The 21,779-nt window shown below is 42.5% G+C and overlaps 1 protein-coding gene across 5 annotated transcripts in view; it reads right to left on the bottom strand.

Annotated features, from left to right (window-relative positions):
- MYO19 (myosin XIX) overlaps positions 1–21,779 on the bottom strand; it is a 554,640-nt gene that overhangs the window by 203,159 nt on the left and 329,702 nt on the right. For all 5 annotated transcript variants that reach the window (XM_077295453.1, XM_077295452.1, XM_077295451.1 and 2 more), the window contains 2 exons: positions 9,167–9,243; positions 7,400–7,490 (listed from right to left, as the gene is read on the bottom strand). In XM_077295453.1, the coding sequence (XP_077151568.1) occupies positions 7,400–7,490; positions 9,167–9,243 (168 nt within the window). The remainder of the gene's footprint in view (positions 1–7,399; positions 7,491–9,166; positions 9,244–21,779) is intronic.

Here is a 21,779-nt window from a genome sequence, read left to right as displayed (position 1 = left end):
ATTGGGGTCATAACACTTTTTATTCCTGGAGCTGGATTTTTCTTTCCATGTGCACTTCATTTAGTTTACTGTTTCTTAAAGCCAGAAAGTTGCCATTTGAAATAACTTCAGTTTTGTGCCATTTCTGTGAACTATTTTTTTTTTCTACAAAATGAAACAACTGAATGAACATCCTCCAAGGGCGGTGATTCCATAATTTTTGCCAGGGGTTGTACACGATTAAGCTCTTCCCTTAATTTGTTAAAATCAGCTTTCATCAAGTTCCAGGTTTTGGCATTTCCCCTTTTGAAAGTTTGACTTAACCTACCATATTATGGTAACTGCATCCCAAATGCTCCCTAACCTGTAGATCTGAAACTGTATCTGGTCTATTTGACAGGGCCAGATCCAGCAGATTATCTCCCCTGGTTGGTTCATCTACCAGCTGAGAGATGTAATTGTCATGAACTGTGGATAAGGACTTGGATCTTCTGGTTGTGCTAAAAGCTACTATGACCCATTGCATGTCTGGATAGTTAAAAATCCCCCATTATAAGAACCCTATTACTGTTTGCTGCCTTTTTAATTTGCTGCAGCATTTTCCCCTCTACCTGTTCTAACTGCCCCCAATGTCTTCACTGGGAACAGATTTTAAGTTGGGTTTTACAAAGATGCACACTCATCCACATTTTTTGTATTTCTGTCCTATCTAAATGTAGTTTAACTCTCTACGTTTGTTACCCAGTCATGGTTTCCGTTATGCCTACCACATCATATTCTGTGACTGACGTAAGAATTTTGTTTGCAAGACTTTTTGCATTTGCCAACAGACATTTAACCCCTTTCTACCATTGGACGCACTTTTCCGTCCATGTGACCCGGGCCCTAATTCCCATGGACGGAATAGTACATCCAACACGATCGGCCGCGCTCACGGAGGAAGCGCGGCTGATCGCGGCCGGGTGTCAGCTGATTATCACAGCTGACATCTGGCACTATGTGCCAGGAGCAGTCACAGACCGCTCCCGGCACTTGAACCCCAGGAACATTGCGATCAAACAAGATCGCTGTAACAACCCTGCTGGCATCACTGCATGGCCTTCCATTCCCCACCTGCCTGTTACATCAACTCACTCACCCAGTGCCATGCTGTGAAATCTGTCTGCTGCCGGCTCCATGCCATGTGCTTCATGGCCGCTTGCTCTGTGTACACTTCCTGGCTGTGTGCATAGGGGGGCGGCGCCAGCCACTCCGGATTCTTATTGAGACTGTGTGCGCCTCCCTAAGGTGTCCCTGGCCAATGGCCTAGAGGCCTCTGATACTTAAGGCATCCTCACCCATTGGAGGATGCCTGAGCAAACTATTTCCCTCAGTTAGCACTTGCTACTGAGCTGCCAGGTCGTGTCTGTTTCCTGTCTCAGAGGGCTGCAATTAGCAGGCCTTCATCTGTGTTCTGTTTGTGTATCCATGTCCGTTCCTGTGTGTACTCTGGTCTATGTCCGTTCCTGTTCCTTTGTCATTTCCCACTTTGCTGTGTGTACCTCCGCCTTATCTTTCTGCTCTGCTTGCCACTATCAGTGGCTCTGCATCTCTCTGCTCTGTTCGTCACTACCCGTGGTTCTGCGCTACTCTGCTCAGTTCTGCCACAACCTGAGGTTCTGTGCCTCTCAGCTTTCCTCGCCACAACCTGTGTTTCTGCACTCTCTGGCACTTGGCGTTACCTCCTGCGGTTCTGGCTCTTGGCTCTGCCTCCAGCGTCTCCGCTCTTGGCTCCGCCTCCAGCATCTCTGCTCTTGGCTCCACCTCCAACGTCTCCGCTCTTGGCTCCGCTCTTGGCTCCGCCCCCTGCAGCTCCGCTCTTGGCTCCGCCTTCTCAGCCCTTAGCTCTGCCTTCTTCTACTCTTAGCTCCACCTCCTGCTCTTACTCTGCCTCCTGTGATTCTGCTTTGCATCCACTCTTGCTCTACCTTTATTCAGCAACTTGCCGTACGAGTCTCTACCTGTTTCTTTATGCTCACCAGTCTGAACAGGTTCTTACCTGTTTCCATACATCCGCCTGTATACCAGTTCCTACCAGAGTATCAGCCCTGTCTGCCAGTGCCAGCCGTGCCCGCCTGTCTGCCTGAGTGCCAGCCGCGCCCGTCTGCCTGCCTATGTCTCCGTCAAGCCAGTCTGCCCGTCAGGGCCTCTGCCATACCCGTCCGTCAGCAAGTGTCACAGCCATGCCTGCCTGTGTCTTGTCCCAGGTGGGATCAGCATCCACAGTCCGACTCCACCCTGGAGTGGTACCTGGTAGCTTCCTATTGCACAAGTCTGACCTCACCATCAGAGGCTCCAGCGAACACCTAGGAAGCTACTTAGTTACGCCCCTTCCAGGGAAGTTTGGTCTGTGGTCCAGTGGGGCCACACCCCCAGGCGCCCGCGCCAACCAGTCTCGGCGCGAGCGTTACAATCGCAGCGTTCCAGCGGCATAGGGAAGCATCGCGCATAGAGTAGGCTCCCTGCGTGCTTCCCTGAGACCCTAAGAACAACGCAATGTGATCGCGTTGTTCCGAGGGTCTCCTCCGTTCTCCTCCCTGCAGGCCCTGGATCCAAGATGGCCGCGGAGTCCTTCCGGGTCCAGCAGGGAGGTGGCTTATCTCCTGCACTGCCTGTCAGATCGCTGATGTGACACAGTGCTGTGCAAAGTGTCATATCAGCGATCTGACAATATATAGTGATGTCCCACCCTGGGACAATATAAAAAAGTTAAAATAAAAAATAAAAAATTGCACCGTGTAAAAATATATTTTTAAAAATTCCTAAATAAAGAAAAAAAAAATACTGTTATTGTTCCAATAAATAAATTTCTTTATGTAAATTAAAAAAAAAAACAATAAGGCTATGTGCACACGTTCAGGATTTTTCGCGTTTTTTCGGCCGTTTTCCAAGGGGAAAAAAACGCTTACATTAAGCATCCCATCATTTCAATGCATTCGACAATTTTTGTGCACATGCTGCAGTAAAAAAATGCAGCATGTTCATTAATTTTGCGGATTTTTTGCGTTTTTGCCGCTATATTATTGCATTAGTAAGCTCTAGGAAAAATCCACAAAAAAAAACGCAAAAAAAAAAACGCGAAAAAAATCGCGATAAAAATGCGAGAGGATTTCCTGCAGAAAAAGTCCGGTTTTGTTCAGGAAAATTCTGCAGACATTCCTGAACGTGTGCACATAGCCTAAAAGTACACATATCTATTATCGCCGAGTCCGTAACGACCCAACCTATAAAACTGTCCTTCAGTGAACAAAGTAAAAAAAAAAAAAAAAAAAAGGCAAAAAACAATGTTTTGTCATCATATCACCGAACAAAAAGTGGAATATCACGAGATCAAAAAGACGGATGTAAATAAAAATGGTACCACTGAAAACATCATCTTGTCCCGCAAAAAACGAGCCACCATAAAGCATCATCAACAAAAAAATAAAAAAGTTATAGCCCTCAGAATAAAGCGATGCAAAAATAATAATTTTTTAAATAAAATTATTTTATATTAGTTTTTATTGTATAAAAGTGCCAAAAACATAAAAAACAAGATATAAATGGGGTATCGCTGTATCGTACTGACCCGAAGAATAAAAATGCTTTATCAATTTTACCAAACGCAGAACGGTATCAACACCCCCCAAAAGAAATTCATGAATTGCTGGTTTTTGTTCATTCTGCCTAACAAAAATCAGAATAAGACGCAATCAAAAAATGCCATGTGTCCAAAAATAGTACCAATAAAAACTTCAACTCATCCCGCAAAAAAACAAGACCTCACATGACTCTGTTGTGACGCAAAAACTATTTTTTTCAATAAAAAGCGTCTTTTAATGTGTGACAGCTGCCAAACAAAAACTCGCTATAAATAGTAAATCAACCTCCCCTTTATCACCCCCTTAATTAGAGAAAAATAATAAAATAAAAAAATGTATATTTCCATTTTCCCATTAGGGTTGGGGCTTAAGTTAGGGTTGTGGCTAAAATTAAGGTTAGGATTGGGGCTAAAGTTAGGGTTGGGGCTAAAGTTAGGATTGGGGCTTGGATTACGTTTACGGTTGGGTTAGGGGTGTGTCAGGATTAGGGGTGCGGTTGGGTTATGGTTGGGATTAGGGTTAGGGGTGTGTTGGGGTTAGGGGTGTGTTGGGGTTGGGATTATGGTTAGGGGTGTGTTTGGGATAGGGGTGTGGTTATGGCTAGGGTTGGGGGTGTGTTTGGGTTGTAGTTAGAATTGGGGGGTTTCCACTGTTTAGGCACAACAGGGGCTCTGCAAACGCAACACGACATCCGATCTCAATTCCATCCAATTCTGCGTTGAAAAAGTAAAACAGTGCTCCTTTCATTCTGAGCTCTGCCGTGCGCCCAAAAATAGGTTTACCCCCACATTTGGGGTATCGGCGTACTCAGGACAAATTGGACAACAACCTTTGCGGTCCAATTTCTCCTGTTACCCTTGGGAAAATAAATAACGGGGGACTAAAATATCATTTTTGTGGGAAAAAAATGATTTTTTTTATTTTCACAGCTCTGAGTTATAAACTGTAGTGAAATCAGCGTACTCAGGATAAATTGGGCAACAACTTTTGGGGTCCAATTTCAACTGTTACCCTTGGGAAAATACAAAACTGGGGGCTAAAAAATAATTTTTGTGGAGAAAAAAAGATTTTTTATTTTCACAGCTCTGCGTTGTAAACTGTAGTGAAACACTTGGGGGTTCAAAGATCTCACAACACATCTAGATAAGTTCCTTGGGGGTCTAGTTTCCAATATGGGGTCACTTGTGGGGGGTTTCTACTGTTTAGGTACATCAGGGGCTCTCCAAACGCGACATGGCATCTAATCTCAATTCCAGCCAACTCTGCGTTGTAAAAGTCAAATGGTGCTCCTTCCCTTCCGAGCTCTGCCGTGCACCCAAACAGTGGTTTACCCCCACATATGGGGTATCAGCGCACTGAGGACAAATTGCACAACAAAGTTTGGGGTCTAATTTCTCCTATTACCTTTGGGAAAATAAAACAAATTGGATCTGAAGTAATTTTTTGTGAAAAAAAGTTAAAATGTTCATTTTTTTTTTCAAAGATTCCAAAGATTCCTGTAAAGCACCTGAAGGGTTAATAAACTTCTTAAATGTGGTTTTGAGCACCTTGAGGGGAACAGTTTTTAGAATGGTGTCACTTTTTGGTATTTTCTATCATATAGACCCCTCAAAGTGACTTCAAATGTGATGTGGTCCCTAAAAATAAAATGGTGTTGTAAAAATGAGAAATCGCTGGTCAACTTTTAACCCTTATAACTCCCTAATAAAAAAAAAATGTTGGTTCCAAAATTGTGCTGATGTTAAGTAGACATGTGGGAAATGTTACTTATTAATTATTTTGTGTAACATATCTCTGTGATTTAAGGGCACGAAAATTAAAATTTCCGTTTTTTTTCACAAATAGAGTAACAAGTAATATCAAATAAATTATATCACCAAGATCCGTTGAAACGTTCCAGAGTTATAACTTCATAAAGGGACAGAGGTCAGAATTGTAAAAATTGGCCCGGTCATTAATGTGCAAACCACCCTTGGGGGTAAAGGGGGTTAATATTATTATAGCACATTTATTAATCCTACTCAGCTCCCTGCTTTCCTTGCAGATCACTGCCTAAGTCCTCATTAATCCCTAGTGCCCCACTTCTTTTGTCTACTCATTCTACCCCTTATAAGGACAACTACCCTCCCTTTCCCCAGTTTCTAATTTAAAAGCTCCTCCATCAGTCTGACCATTTTTTCCCCAAGCACAGCTGCACCCCCTCCCCATTGAGGTGCAACCCATCCCTACCATAGAGCCTGTAGCCGACAGAGAAGTCGGCCCTATTCTCCAGGAACCCAAACCCTTCCTGCACCAATTTCTAAGCTACTTATTTATCTCCCTAAGTTCCCGCTGTCTATCTAGTGGCGCTCGTGGAACTGGCAGTATATCTGAAAACACCACCTTGGAGGTCCTGGCCTTCAGCTTCTCTCCCAGTTCCCTGTAATCATTCTTAACGACCTTCCACCTCTTTCTAACTTTGTCATTGGTACTGCTGTGTACCATGACAGCTGGGGTTTTCCCAGCCCCACCCAGCAATCTGTTTATCGGACCAGCAATATGTCGAACCCAAGCACCCGGCAGACAACACACTGGTCGACATTCACAGTCTCGGCGGCAGATGACCCTGTCTATGTGCCTAATTATAAAGTCCCCTTACCACCAACATCTGTCTGGCCGTTCCTGGACTCCTATCTCCCTCCTTCCTACAGAAATTGTTTTCCTGGTTGGTAGAAGCAACACCCTGCTGTAGTGATCCCAGTCCTGAGCTTGCAAACCTAATATCAGCCAAACAGCTATATTTACTAGGTTGTGCCAGATAGCGACTGGGCTCCCTGGCACTTTTCCCCCTACCCCGACCCTTTTTGTAACATTTACCCAGATATTATCCAACTACGTACTTCTCTGTCTTGATCTTACCTACCTTCACCCTCCTCCATAGCACTGGCCCAAGCCAGTGCAAGCTCAGTGACCTCTAAACTACTCTCCAGGTTTGCAATGCTCCTGAGTGTTGCAAGCTGCACATTTAGAGCACCCACGATATCTGGTGCACACCCAAGCACCCCAGTGCAAATTCAGGAAGAGCACACACTTGCGCTCAACGCTAGTCATCATATTGTCATCATTTTATTTTTTACTTTTGAAAGTAATCTGTCCCTGATCATGTTCACCAGGGTCTCAGCTGCCTAAAGTAGCCAAGACCCCGGAGATTTTAGGACGCTGGGGGGCGCTATACTCATTCTTGATTGCCGTTTTAAAACGACGATGTGGAAAGGGGTTAAGTGTATGTGCCTATTATTTACTTAAAATGCCAGCCAGACCGAGGCAATAAGTCCTCTTTACACAACAATTTTGCACCTCTCCCCGTAATTTGGCATTATGCCATTCTTCTATTACTCCTCATAGAAGTTTAGGAATAAAATAACAAATGTGCTGTTCAAGCTAGCGCTACATATTCAGAAAATTACAATAAGAAAAATCATTAGGTCTTTCGAGTGTTATTGCGCAGGTTTTCCCGAGTACGCTCGGGTGGTCTCTGAGTATTTGTAAGTGCTTGGAGATTTAGTCTTCATTGCCGCAGCTGAACGATTTACAGCTACTAGCCAGCTTGAATACATGTGGGGATTCCCTAGCAACCCCCACATGTACTCAGCCTGGCTAATAGCTGTAAATCATTCAGCTGCGGAGATGAAAACTAAATCTCTGAACACTAACAAATACTAGACGACCACCCGAGCATGCTCGGGAAAACCTGAGCAACAAGTATACTCGCTCATCACTATTAGAAATATCAGAAGTCTGCTAAATTAAAAAAATTTTACCTTTTGCAGGATATAAAATTTCACATGCTTGGCTTTCATCCAAAGATTCAGAAAAATGAATATTTCCCATATGCAGAAGTCCAGATAAAATCTGTGAAAAAAAACGAACAGATACATTAGTTTGTTTCTTATATCTTGACAAACTAAGTTACAGGATATTGCTAGGAGATGCCATAATTTAGTAACTGGTTGGGTCTATTGACCTAGCGATTTTATGGTCAACCAAAACAATGGCAATTGCTAGTAACCCCAATCTGACAGACAGGGAATATGTTACAGAGCAGGAGGTGCTGAACATATTGGGAAAAGAATCAGTACAAGGGCAGGTGCATACGACCATATGTTCTAAAGTGCTAATCACATTCTGATCAGACTTTGATCAGAGAGGGATCAGTTTTTTGTGACGTGGAGAATAAAAAAGAAAAATTCTCTATTCAGGCAGTCTGTGAAAATTGGATCACAATCTGATATCATCCTAGTGCAATCCAATGTTTTCCATGGACCCATGGCCATAAATAGGTGAGTGCCATCCAATTATCACAGTTGTGCATGGTGTAATTTTTGTACCAAGGAAACAAATCAGACATGTGCACTGTCTCATTGAATAACACCGGTCTGAGTGGGTCCCGATGTTTTGACAGATCACATTCGGCCCAAAATTACGGTCATCTGCACAAGCCCTAACTTGTGTTATATTTACTGAATGTTCATTGTGGAATTTGCGGTCTCAGAGGTGATCCTTATCAGTGATTGACTGCTTTCTCTGAATGCAATTTTAATTAGTAAAATTATGCTGAATCTTTTCTCTTTTTACATCGCCTATTCAGCTCTTCCGGCTCTATATCACTCTGCACACAGACTGCATTGCATTCCCAAGATAGCAGGTTCCCTTTAAAGGGAACCCCCAGGAGTTTGTAACTAAAAGAGCCACCTTGTGCAGCACTAATGCTGCATTCTGACAAGGTGGCTCTTTTAGTTCGGGTCCCTGGCACTGCTGCAATAATCACTTTTGAAGTTTGTCCCTCATACCTGTGAAATCGTCCTGGGGGCAGGTCTTTCCCCCCAATCCAGACGCCTCTCAGCAGTCATTCATGGCCTCTGTGCGCCGGGTGCCGCCTCCTCTTCATTCATTAGCATCCCCGGCGCCTGCGCTGTTTTTTTTTTTTTTTTTTCAGGCATGCGCAGTTACGCTGCCCTTCGAACTTACAGCGCAGGCGCCGGGGACGCTAATGAAGGAAGAGGAGGCGGCGCCCGGCTCGCAGAGGCCATGAGTGACGGCTGGGAGGAGTCTGGATTAGGGGGGAAAGACCCGCCCCCGAGACGATTTCACAGGTATGAGGGACATACTTCAAAAGCGATTATTGCAGCGTTGGCAGGGACCCGAACTAAAAGAGCCACCTTGTCAGAATGCAGCATTAGTGCTGCACAAGTTGGCTCTTTTAGTTACAAATGCCTGGGGGGGTGACAGGTTCCCTTTAAATGCATAAAGGATATTAGACAAAAACTCAGAATGAATAACTTGATTCACAATACATTAATGTTGCTTATTTTGCCCTCCTCTGCTGTGGGTCCCATGTTTTAGGACCCATCCATGTGCTTTCACAAACTGGTCTGAGCACTTCTCAAAGTATTGGATTGGCCTGCTGAGCTCAGCGGTTTACTGTAAAAGTAGAGCAACAGCTAATATTCTTCCAAATACACCAACACATTTTGTCCTTGGCCTCGAGAGTCGCTTTAGATTAGTTAGTTTATGCAAAAGTTACTAACCTTAAATATGCTATTTTGCGCAGAAAGTTCAATTCCCAAATGCAGCATGGCCGTTTTAGTGGATTCAAAGCAATCCTCTGAATAAATTAGAGAAGAAAATGTTAGCCAGACTACACACCTAATTATATTTATACAGCTAAAAATTGTTAAGTTGGATAAAACTCCCCACTAATACAGTGCTGGTAGTGGAAACGCAGAAGATGAGGGCTTCGCACAGACAAGTGTCTTTTTCCTTCTGAACAATATGATAGCTGAGAAAATGTCGTATAATAGCCAATCAAATGCTCTGTACTCTTTTAACCTCTGGGAAATGGGCAATGAAATGCCTTAAAGAGAACCTGTGCAAATTTGACAGTCTTTAGCAGTGGGGGGTGGCTCGTACATCTTTAGCTTTCCCTTAATGGAACTTTATGACTTTGTTTGGTCTCGTTTTTGTAAGAAACCTTGGAGTTTTCATTGGTAGCATTTTGATCATTTTCTAATTATAGTGAATCCCAAACTTTGGGAGGTAGGATAAACAAAAAAAAAACAGCTTGAATGGCTTACTTCCCAGAGGTTGTATACCCAACATGCAGACACTAAGTCGAAACGCAAATTATTCTTCACCCGTCAGTCCTACTTTGAACTGGGGAATCAGGCCAGTACACTCCTAGCTTTCTTAGTACGCCAACACAACACCTCCAACACAATATTACAGATCCGTATACCTGATGGCTCATTAGTGTCCTCTACTGCCGAGATACTCCAGTGTTTTCACAATTATTATAACTCATTATATAAATCTAGCAGCGGTCTTGATGTATTTGAATGTTTGGACTACTTATCAGACATAACGTTCCCCTCACTGAGCCCATCCCAACAAGCCTTCATGGAGGCTGAGTTTACTTTGGAGGAGGTGGAACATGCTATAGCGGATATGGCTACCGGGAAGGCCCCGGGACCTGATGGGTTTCCCATTGAATTATATAGGAAATACCGAGATAAGTTTGCGCCTCTGCTATTGAAAGTACTCAGAGGAATATGGAGGGGAGAGTCCGTGCCTGAAATGTTTTATGATGCCAACATTATTGTGCTCAGGAAGGAGGGGAAGGATCCTCTAGATTGTGGATCGTATCGACCAATATCTTTAGTGAATGTGGATTATAAAATCTTTACTAAAATTCTGGCTACCAGGCTGAATACAATTATATTAGATCTTATACACCCGGACCAGACTGGTTTTATGCCGGGGAAAAGTACTTCCATCAATATCAGGCGGGTACAGTTGGTCATCCAATATAGCTCACTGGAGTCAGATAATAAGTGGGCATTGGCATAGTTGGATGCGGCTAAGGCTTTCGATTCCCTTGAGTGGTCCTTCCTCTCTGCATGTTTACGGAGGTACGGTTTTGGAGACAAATTTCTGAGGTGGATAGGTACATTATATGCGAAACCCAGGGCGCGTATGGTTGTGAATGGCTCTATATCTGAACCCTTTTCTCTGCATAGGGGAACTCGCCAGGGATGCCCTCTTTCCCCGGCTCTATTTGCCCTGGCGATAGAGGCCTTGGCAATACGGATGAGGTCCTCTATAGACATTAAAGGGATACACATTGCAGATCGAGTGGACACTATTGGTCTTTATGCTGACGACATGGTGGTGTTTATGGATCAAACAGAGGATATGCTACCAAAATTAATAACGATGATAGATAAATTCAGCAAATACTCCGGTCTTTATATAAATTGGGATAAATCTGCCCTGATGCCTCTCTCTCATACCCCAACATCATGCCTCGAGAGTCTCTCGTTGTTGCCCATCATTTCCAGTTTCAAATATTTGGGAATACATATGTCTCAACGTAGTCAACTCGATTTACAACTTAATATTTACCCATTATTAGATTTGGTTAAATCCAAATTTGCTACCTGGGATAGGCTCCCACTCTCTGTGGCTGGCCGTATAAATCTGATCAAAATGATATTGCTCCCCAAATTAAGTTATTGCTTTCAACATAGTGCTGTCCCAATACCTAAATCTTTCTTTGCGACTCTAAACTCCCTTACTTCATCCTTCGTATGGGGAAAGACTAGGCCTAAACTTAAGCTATCTACTCTACAGAGACCCAAGCAGGGCGGCAGGGTGGCCTTGCCGGACTTCTACCTATATTATCTTGCCAGGCAGGCTAAAATGATAAATAAATGGTTGCCCAATAACTCTCTCCCCAACTCTGAGAGCCATTTGCTTTATTCAGCCCGAATTGATTGTCCACTGGGATTTTTGGAGCTGGAGAGGGTTGGTGTTCCTCGTCTGCTACCTCTGCTCCGATTGGCACGAACAATATGGAGGCAAATTAAAAAAATAATTACATTTGTTGACATAGCAACGGAAATGCCATTGTGGAATAACAGTTATTTTCCGGAATTATTGGGCCACCCGTCCACAGAATTTTGGATATCACATGGTGTTCTCTCGGTGGGTAATATACATATCCAGGGGATTTTTATCTCCTTTGAACAATTACAAAATACTTATAACATCCCGAGGTCTCAATTTTTCCGCTATCTGCAACTAAGATCAGCCTTTCAATCGCACATATGGAATATGGGTAATGGTCGTGCTATTTCATCCTTACCATTAATAGGAATTCTCAACTCATAAGGTCCACAAGGACTTATTTCCTCTTTATACACCTATCTATTATCCATGGGAGGGGAGTCTATTATAAACTCTATCAAGGGGAAATGGGAGGGGCTTCTTCCAGATACACTGGGGGAAGAATGGGACGATATTCTGGAATCCCCAACTAAAGTTTCCCCGTCAATTAATAATAGGATGACTCAATTGTACATTATATACCAATCCTATTTGACCCCGATTCGTCTTTTTAAAATGGGTCGTCTCCCTTCGTCAGATTGTTTGAGGTGTCATTCCAGTAATGCGGATTTTATTCATATGATTTGGAAATGTCCTGTTATTTTTCATTATTGGAAGGAGGTGACGACATTATTGACATCCGTATTGTCGATTCCTGTCCCACTCGAGCCATTGGCTTGTTTATTTGGGGTGTGGGATGCGGACACATGGGATCATTGTACTGGGATTTTTCTGCGGGAGGCACTATTTATGGCGCAAAAGGTACTGGCGCTGCGGTGGATGGGTGGTTCTTGTCCATCTCTTAGAATATGGGTTGATTTGGTTAATTCAATTATCCCGTACGAGCGGACGTTGTATCAGAATAGAGGCTGTCCAGATAAATTTGAGAAAATATGGGGGAGATGGAACTCCTCCTATCATACTCTAAGTCGTAACAATTTAATATACATGTAAGAAGTGGGGCTCGGGGCTCTGGAGGCATTACTTACAAGGTGTAATTTATACGAAACTCTCCTTTTTGGCAGTGTTTTATGTTTTATTAGTAGTTAATGAAGGTAAGGTTACAGAATAAGATACCAATAATTAACATGCACCATTTGTTACTTTTGTAATATTTCAGATGTGACAATGCATAACAATTATCTGTATTTCATGTTATAATGGATAATGATGAACGCAAATGCAAATGTGTGTATGCTTTATTATTCTGCAATTAATAAACGAATTAAAAAAAACAAAAAAACAAAAAAACAAAACAACAGCTATTCTGGCATTGTCACACATTCACTTTATTGGATTGCTAATTAAAGATACTTAGTAGTGCTTATCTATATTTGGTCTAGTTTCATTACCCCTTCATACTATGCACAGATGCTTTGCACCTATATATGTGGACGCCTATTATTAAATAATTAACTAAGAATTTTCTTGATGGAAAAATGGTACATAATAAAAGTCCTGTGTGCATCAACAAAAGTAACATTTTCTAATAGCCCTAGAATACAAAGAGAAAACATTATTCCAAAATTAATATCACAGTACAATGGCCAACCAGACAGAAAAGTGAGCAGTTCCCATATCATTATTGACTTTTCCATCCATTAAACGTCATGATTTTTTACAGAGCAACTTGAGTTTTCATTGATAGCATTTGTCAATTCCAATTTTTTTTGGAGGGATGGCGAACAAAAAAAACCCTGCTGTTCTGACATTTTAATAACACGTTCATTTTATCATATTCATCATCAAAGGTGACCTGATGATGTATGATGTGTCAGACGCTGACTCCTGATGCCCCCCCCTCCCCTGCCGACCCCCTGGGACAATGACTAGAGTCGAGACGGGCACTTTCAGCTTAAAAAAATGGGCTGAAAATCTAAGTTTATACTCGAGTATATACGGTACTTAATAAATAACATTTCACCTGTCTACTTTACATCAGCAATTTTTTTTTTTTTAAACCATTTTTTTTGTTAGGAAGCAATTTTTCATTTTTACAAAACCATATATTTAGGGAGCACATAACATTTGAAGTGACTTTGAGGGGCCTATATGACAGAAAATATCCAAAAGTTACACCATTGTAAAAACTGTACCCCTCAAGGTGCTCAAAACCACATTCAAAAAGTTTATTAACCGTTCTGGTGCTTCACAGGAATTAATGGAATGTGGAAGGAAAAATAAACATTTAACTTTTTGTTCACAAAAATGTTACTTTAGACCAACAGGTTTGTTTTTTTTTTTTCACAAGGGTAACAGGAGAAAATGGACCCAAAATTTGTTGTGCAAACTCTCCTCAGCACGCAGATACCCGACATGTGGGAGAAAACTACTGTTTGGGTGCAAGGCAGGGCCCGGAAGTGAAGGAGAGTCATTTGACTCTTTGAATACATAATTTGATGGAACAATTAGCAGATGACATATTGCACTTGGAGAGCCCCTGATGTGCCTAAACAGTGTAGCCCCCCACAAGCATCCCCATTTTGGAAACTAGACTCCTCAAGGAATGTATCTAGATGTGTGGTGAGCACCTTAAACCCAAGGGTGCTTCACAGAAATTTATATCCTTGAGCGGCGAAAAAAACCCCAAAAACATTTCCCACAAAAATGTTCATTTAGCCCCAAATTTTGCATTTTCAAAGTGTAAAAGGAGAAATTGCACTATACAATTTTATGTGCAATTTCTAGTGATGAGTGAGTATACTCGTTGCTCGGGGTTTCTCGAGCACGCTCGGGTGACCTCCGAGTATTTGTTAGTGTTCAGAGATTTAGTTTTCAACGTGGCAGCTGAATGATTTACAGCTACCAGCCAGCCTAAGTACATGTGGGGGTTGCCTGGTTGCTAGGGAATCCCCACATGTAACCAAGCTGTTTATCAGCTGTAAATCATTCAGTTGAGGCGATGAAAACTAAATCTCCGAACACTAATTATTACTCGGAGGTCACCCGAGTGTGCTCGGGAAAAGTGCTCGGGAAAACCCGAGCAACGAGTACACTCGCTCATCACTAGCAATTTCTCCTGAGTACGCCGATACCCCATATCTTGGGGAAAACTACTGTTTTGGCGCACAGCAGGGCTCGGTAGAGAAGGAAAAAGTAATTTGACTTTTGTAGGTCAAATTTGGCTGGAATCATTAGAGGACATGATGTCGCAGTTGGAGAGCCCCTGATGTGCCTAAACAGTAAAAACCTCCAACAGGTTACCCCATTTTTGAAGCTAGATCGCTCAAGGAATGCATCTAGATGTGTGGTGAGCACCTTGAGCCCCCAGATGCTTCACAGAAGCTTGTAACGTAAAACCGTGAATAAAAAAAAATACATAAATTTTCCCACAAAAATGTTGTTTAAGCCGCAATTTTTTTCATTTTCACAGGGGTAACATGAGAAACTGGATCACAGAATCTGTTGTACCTGACTAGACCTATAAAACTGTATCAGTACTTAACCCCTTTAGTGAACACAATAAAAAACAATGCAAAAAACAATGCTTTATCATCATACCGCCAGAGAGGAATAAAATGTGATCAAAAAGATGAATATAAATAAATATGGTACCGCTGAAACCAATCTTGTCCCGTGAAAAATAGCAATCATACAGCTACCTTAGTGGAAAAATAAAAAAGTTATAGCTCTCAGAATAAAGCGATAAACAAAAATAATTATTTTTTCTATAAAATAGTTTTTATTGTGTAAAAGAGCCAAACCATAAAAAATATAAATATAGTATCTCTGTAATCATACTGACCTAAAGAATAACGCTTCATTATCAATTTTACAAGAGGAATGGCATAAAAGGCAAAAAATTCCTGAATTGCTGATTTTTCTTCATTCTGCCTCTCAAAAATCAGAATAGAAGGCAATCAAAAATTGGCATCTGACCGAAAATGGTACCAATAAAACGTCAACTCGTCCAGCAAAAAAACAAGCTCTCCCATAACTGTAGGCCAAAATATGGAAAAATTATAGCTCTCAAAAGTGTCTTTTAGTGTGTGACAGCAGCCAAACATAAAACTCGATATAAATCTGGTATTGCTATAAATCGCACCAACCCGAAGAATACAGATGTCTAATCACGTATACGGCACAAGGAATGGTGTAAAAAAAACAAATAAAACTAATTATTGACCTAGTACTAATTTTTTTTTCATTCTGTCTCCCAAAGATCCCATATATTCTGCGTTCTATGCTGAGCACTTACACCAGGGTTTCGGTGTATATCTCTGAAATATGTGAATCAGATGGAACACCCGGCGGAAGATTCCTTCTAATAAGGTAGCTGGACACACTGCGGACGCCATTTGGCCTTTGATCTGGCAGTGTCAGTCTTTTTACGTGTGCATAGAAGCAGAAGCGTAGTCTGCCACAGTTTTCTGCACCTGTCATCACTAAACAAAGGCCAGATAGACTCCTCCAGAGTAATGCTGCTGCCTCAGCATAGTGAAAGAATACCTAGTGGGTTTTATCTGAATCTCGTCATTTGGAGATTTAGATGGATTCACTGGTGACAATAACGTGCTGGCACTGCAATGGCAATTTGCAATTTTCACTCCGTAACATCCACTGCTGCTTGATTCTGGAAAACACCCATGGATTCAAAATAGTCATTGCACTTGTAGATAAACTTACAAAAGGGTATAATTTCCAAAATGGAGTCACTTAAACCCTTTACCACCAAGGTGGTTTGCACGATAATGACCAGGCCAATTTTTACAATTCTGACCACTGTCACTTTATGAGGTAATAACTCTGGTACGATTCAATGGATCCCACGGATTCTGTGCTTTGTTTTACTCTCAGAGCTATAATTTTTTTTTCAGCTGAGGGAGCTGTATGGTGGCTTGTTTTTTGCAGGACAAGATGACTTTTTCACTGGTACCATTTTTATGTACATTTGTCTTTTTGATCGCGTTTTATTCCACTTTTTGTTTGGCGGCATGATGATAAAGAATAATTTTTGTCTATTTTTTTACTGTGTTCACTGAAGGGGTTAACTAGTAGGACATTTTTATAGGTCAGGTCATTCTGGATGCGGTGATACCAAATGTGTAGGTTTTTTTTTTACCTTTTTACTTAGTCCCTTTATGGGCTTTCACTTTTTTAACGGATTGCTTCTGATCGCTTATAAAACATAGCGATGCACGAACATTGCTATGCTTTATAAACTCCGGGCCACCATCAAGGCATTACTGCCCTTGGTGGCGTATGGGGCCCACTGAGTAGAGAGGGCCCGCATCGGGCCCCCTCTCTTCTGCTCAATGGGCCCCAGCGGCAGGATTCTGCCGCTTCAGTAACTGATCGCAATTCCTCAGACGCACGATGAGTGAAATTTGTTGACGTACAAGAGATTCTACCCACAACAGTTAACAGCCACCAGCCAATCAGAGGTCGGCAGCTTACGTCAGCGGGCACGTCGCCAACGTATGATGTCACTGTCATATGTCGGAACAAAGTTCTGCACCTCAGATGCAATCAGTGGAGGACATCGCTGGATCTCGGCCAGGCAAGAATTTCTTTTTTATATTTTTTTGCAAAGCCGCAGTCTGGGGCTTATACAATATGGGGCAGGGCTGCATTATACTATGGGCCCGGCTGCCTTATACACTATGGGGCTGCATTATATACTACGGGGCTGCATTTTATACTATGGGGCTGCCGCCTTATACACTATGGGGCAAGGCTGCATTATACTATGGGCTAGGGCTGCCTTATACACTATGGGGCTGCATTATATACTATGGTGCTGCTGCCTTATACACTATGGGGCAAGGCTGCATTATACTATGGGCTAGGGCTGCCTTATACACTATGGGGCTGCATTATACTATGGGGCTGCTGCTTTATACACTATGGGGCTGCATTATACTATGGGGCTGCTGCCTTATACACTATGGGGTTGCCTTATGCACTATGGGGGTGCATTATACTATTGAGCATTTGCCTTATACACTATGGGGCTGCCTTATGCACATTTAGGGGGGTATTATACTATGGGGCTGCCTTATACACTATGGGGGTGCATTATAACCCTATGGGGGTGCATTGTATTATGGGGGTGCATTATACCCCTATAGGGCTGCATTATACTACTATTGGGCTGCATTATACTATGCTGCTGCATTATACCGCTATGGGGCTGCATTATACCACTATATATGACTATGGGATGCATTATACTATCATGAGTGACTATGGGGGCAATATGGAGAGACATGAGGCAGAATGGGAGGACACATGGGGTCCAGAATATGGGATACTATTGCTGGGGCTAATTAAAGGATATTACTTTTGAGGATACTGTTTTCAGTGTGGGGGAGGAGAGGTCCTGTTACTGTGCAAGGCGATACTGTCACTTTTTTCTTCATCTGGCGTAGTATAGAGTTTGGGGAAAAATTGGGGAATGTGCTTTAGATAACGGTGTTTGCTTACTGTAGAGATAAGCCCTGGCAGGAAGAAGTGATGGCGGTTTGAACTGGATGAAGAAGAAAAGTGAAGATGAAGGACTTAAACTAGTGACGTCACCGGTGAGTCAGTGTTTTACTTGTACACTTACACTATACACTGTATACTATATACAGAGCTCCTGTGTATAATGTCACCGGTGATCACCTGTATTACCTGTACCCTACATACAGCGTTCGTGTGTATAATGTCACTGGTGATCCTTATACGCTATATACAGCGTTCGTGTGTATAATGTCACTGTTGATCCCAGTAGTACCTGTAGGCTGGGGTCACACTTGCGAGTGTAATGTGAGTCTCTTGCCTCAATACCCGGCACTGCCGCCGGCACTCGGGACCGGAACGTTCAGCTGCATAGAAATACATGCAGCCGCACACTCCGATCCTGAGTGCTGGCAGAAGTGCCGGGTACTGAGGCATGAGTTTCTCGCACTGCACTCGCAAGGGTATTGCACACGTTGCAGATTTGCCTGTGGAATTTTTTGCGCAGATTCTGCATTTCTCGGCAAAAAATTCAGGTCAAAATCAGCGTGGTTTTGATGCGCTTTTGATGCGGATTTTCATGCGCTTTTTTCATGCGGATTTGCTTGCGTTTTTTTGTTAAATAAAGATCTATTATTTAATTAAAAAAAAAATTGTGATGTCATTTCTTGTCCAACCTCTTCATTTACATACTCCATTGAAGAATGTTGACACACAGATAGATCTATAGATCGATTTATTATCTATCTATATATCTATCTATCCATCTATCTATAGATAGATGGATAGATATATCTATAGATAGATGGCTTAATATATCTATAGATAGATAGATATATAGATAAATACCAAGCCCGATGTTTAGTAATAAACATAATAAAATGGTACATAAAGAGTTAAATAAAAACACACACACACAAAATCTGTCTTAGGCCGGGGTCACACTTGCGAGAAACTTGCACGAGTCTCGCACCTCAATACCTGGCACTGCCGCTGGCACTCGGACTGGAGTAGAAATACATGCAGCCGTGCACTCCGGTCCCGAGTGCCGGCAGCAGTGCCGGGTATTGAGGTGCAAAACTCCTGCGAATTTCTCGCAAGAGTGACACCAGTGTTAAATGCAATATTTGTCTAATTAAAAAAAAAAATGAAAAATAAATGGCAAGGGCTCCTGTGCAATTTTATGACCCAGAGAGGGAAAGCCAGCAACCGGGGGCCGATTTTTATAGCCTAGGAAGGGGTCAATACTAGTAATGAGCGAGTATACTCGTTGCTCGGGTTTTCCCGAACACACTCGGGTGATCTCCGAGCATTTGTTAGTGCTCGGAGATTTAGTTTTCGTTGCCTCAGCTGCATGATTTACGGCTGCTGGACAGCCTGAATACATATGGGAATTCCCTAACAAACAGGCAATCCTCACATGTATTCAGCCTGTCTAGCAGCCATAAATCATGCAGCTGCGGCAATGAAAACTAAATCTCTGAGCACTAAAAAAATACTCGGATACCACCAGAGCATGCTAGGGAAAATCTGAGCAACGAGTATACTCGCTCATCACTACATAATACCCATGGACCTTTCCAGGCTATGAATATCAGCCCACAGCTGTATATTTAGCCTTTACTGGTGTGACAAAACACTCCGGGATCGCCTTTGCTGGGGTCAAAGGTCACGTGGTTTGTGCATTGAATTCTGAGGCGACAGCAGGTTTCTTAGCAAGATGACTTCAGGTCAGGTTTATTAACGTGAAAGTAACATAGAAAAAACAAAGCATAAAAATAAATCCTAGCCTGTCCGGCACTAACTAACAGATACATTGCTATCTCAACAACTGGGGGGGCTTCTCCCTCCCAGCTAACAACACACAGTCCTTGAGCACAGCTCTCACTCACGTTTGTCTCACACAGACAGGCAATCTGTGTGCCCCAGGCTGACCCCGGAAACCCTCAGCTGGTCATCCTTTATTCCCGCACTCATTAACCCATCATTATCCTGAAGATACTGAGCGGCCTAATTCACATAGGACAAATACCTGGGTGAGATATACCTGCCCCCGACTACCAGACCGACATGATTCTTACATGGCTATTAACCCTAGAACGCATACCCATAGAAATCTACACATTCACGCACCTGGGGCCTTTTAGGCCTGTTTACAATTAACATGGAATAACTCAAATAAAAATACTTTTCAAAGTTTATTGCAAAGTAAGGATGCATTCCCACTAGCGCAGGGGTCCGCCAGGATGGGATTCCGTAATGGATCTGACCTCCTGGTGACCCCAGCTAAGGCTGGCGGACGCATATCTGGGGCCTCGCAGGCCTGCCAGGTTACTTGTTTTCTATTTTCTGTAAAATTACTTTAGTTAGAATTTTGAAACTCTAGGTATTCCTCAGGTATATAGTTGTTAGTAATTTCCAGTTGTTCATATATTTTTATGTTATAGGCATTTCGGTATAACAACCTTTTTTTGGGACTACCCCATATTCACGCACCTGGGGCCTTTTAGGCCTGTGTGCCAATAACACGGAATAACTCAAATAAAAATACTTTTCAAAATTTATTTTACAATTGCAAGGTAAGGATGCATTCCAACTAGCGCTGGGGTCCGCCAGGAGGGGATCCGTAATGGATCTGACCTCCTGGTGACCCCAGCTAAGGCTGGCGGAATCCCGCCATTCCGGCAGCCTTAGCTGGAGTTACCAGGAGGTCATATCCATTATGGATCCCCTTCTGGCGAACCCCAGCGCTACTGGGAACACAGCCTAAGATGTGTATATTTCAAAACATAATTATGTGCATAAAACAACAAAAAAGTAAGTAAACGGGCACGCCAAATATAGGCATTCTATATGCAATTTTTTTATGAAAACATTTTTTGGTTGCAGCAAACTTGGTGCAGGAATATTTATTTACATATTCCCCCGATAATTCTCGCATATTATTTTTTCGGCTGAATGTTCCTTGCATACATTTTGTCTGCAAGTAGAACAGAAACGCTCCGATTTTCTTTCCTTCTTTGCTGGACAAATATAGCAGCGCTGTCATGCAGAATCCACACTCTTCCCAGCAATAGCAGAGTCATAAAAGTTCTTCCCCAGCAACAATACAGACAAAAAGACTGAGTATCACATGTAAACCTAGTACAGGCCTAAAAGGCCCCAGGTGCGTGAATATGGGGTAGTCCCAAAAAAAGGTTGTTATACCGAAATGTCTGTAACATAAAAATAGATGAATAACTGGAAATTACTAACAACTATATACCTGAGGAATACCTAGATTTTCAAAATTCTAACTAAAGTACTTTTACAGAAAATAGAAAACAAGTAACCTGGCAGGCCTGCGAGGCCCCAGGTATGCGTTCTAGGGTTAATAAAGTACACTGCTCAAAAAAATAAAGGTAACACTTAAACAACAGAATATAACTCCAAGTAAATCAAGCTTCTGTGATATCAAACTGTCCACTTAGGAAGCAACACCGATTGACAATCAATTTCACATGCTGTTGTGCAAATGGAATAGACAGATGGAAATTATTGGCAATTATCAAGACACCCTCAATAAAGGAGTGGTTCTGCAGGTGGGGACCACAGACCACATTCTCAGTACCAAATGCTTTCTGGCTGATGTTTTGGTCACTTTTGAATGTTGGTTGCGCTTTCACACTCATGGTAGCATGAGACGGACTCTACAACCCACACAAGTGGCTCCGGTAGTGCAGCTCATCCAGGATGGCACATCAATGTGAGCTGTGGCAAGAAGGTTTGCTGTGTCTGTCAGCGTAATGTCCAGAAACTGGAGGTCCTACCAGGAGA

Source organism: Ranitomeya variabilis, chromosome 3 (assembly GCF_051348905.1).
Source record: "Ranitomeya variabilis isolate aRanVar5 chromosome 3, aRanVar5.hap1, whole genome shotgun sequence".
Lineage (NCBI taxonomy): Eukaryota > Metazoa > Chordata > Amphibia > Anura > Dendrobatidae > Ranitomeya > Ranitomeya variabilis.
Note: the sequence above shows the minus strand (reverse complement) of the source record. Positions and strands in the feature narration are given on the sequence as shown.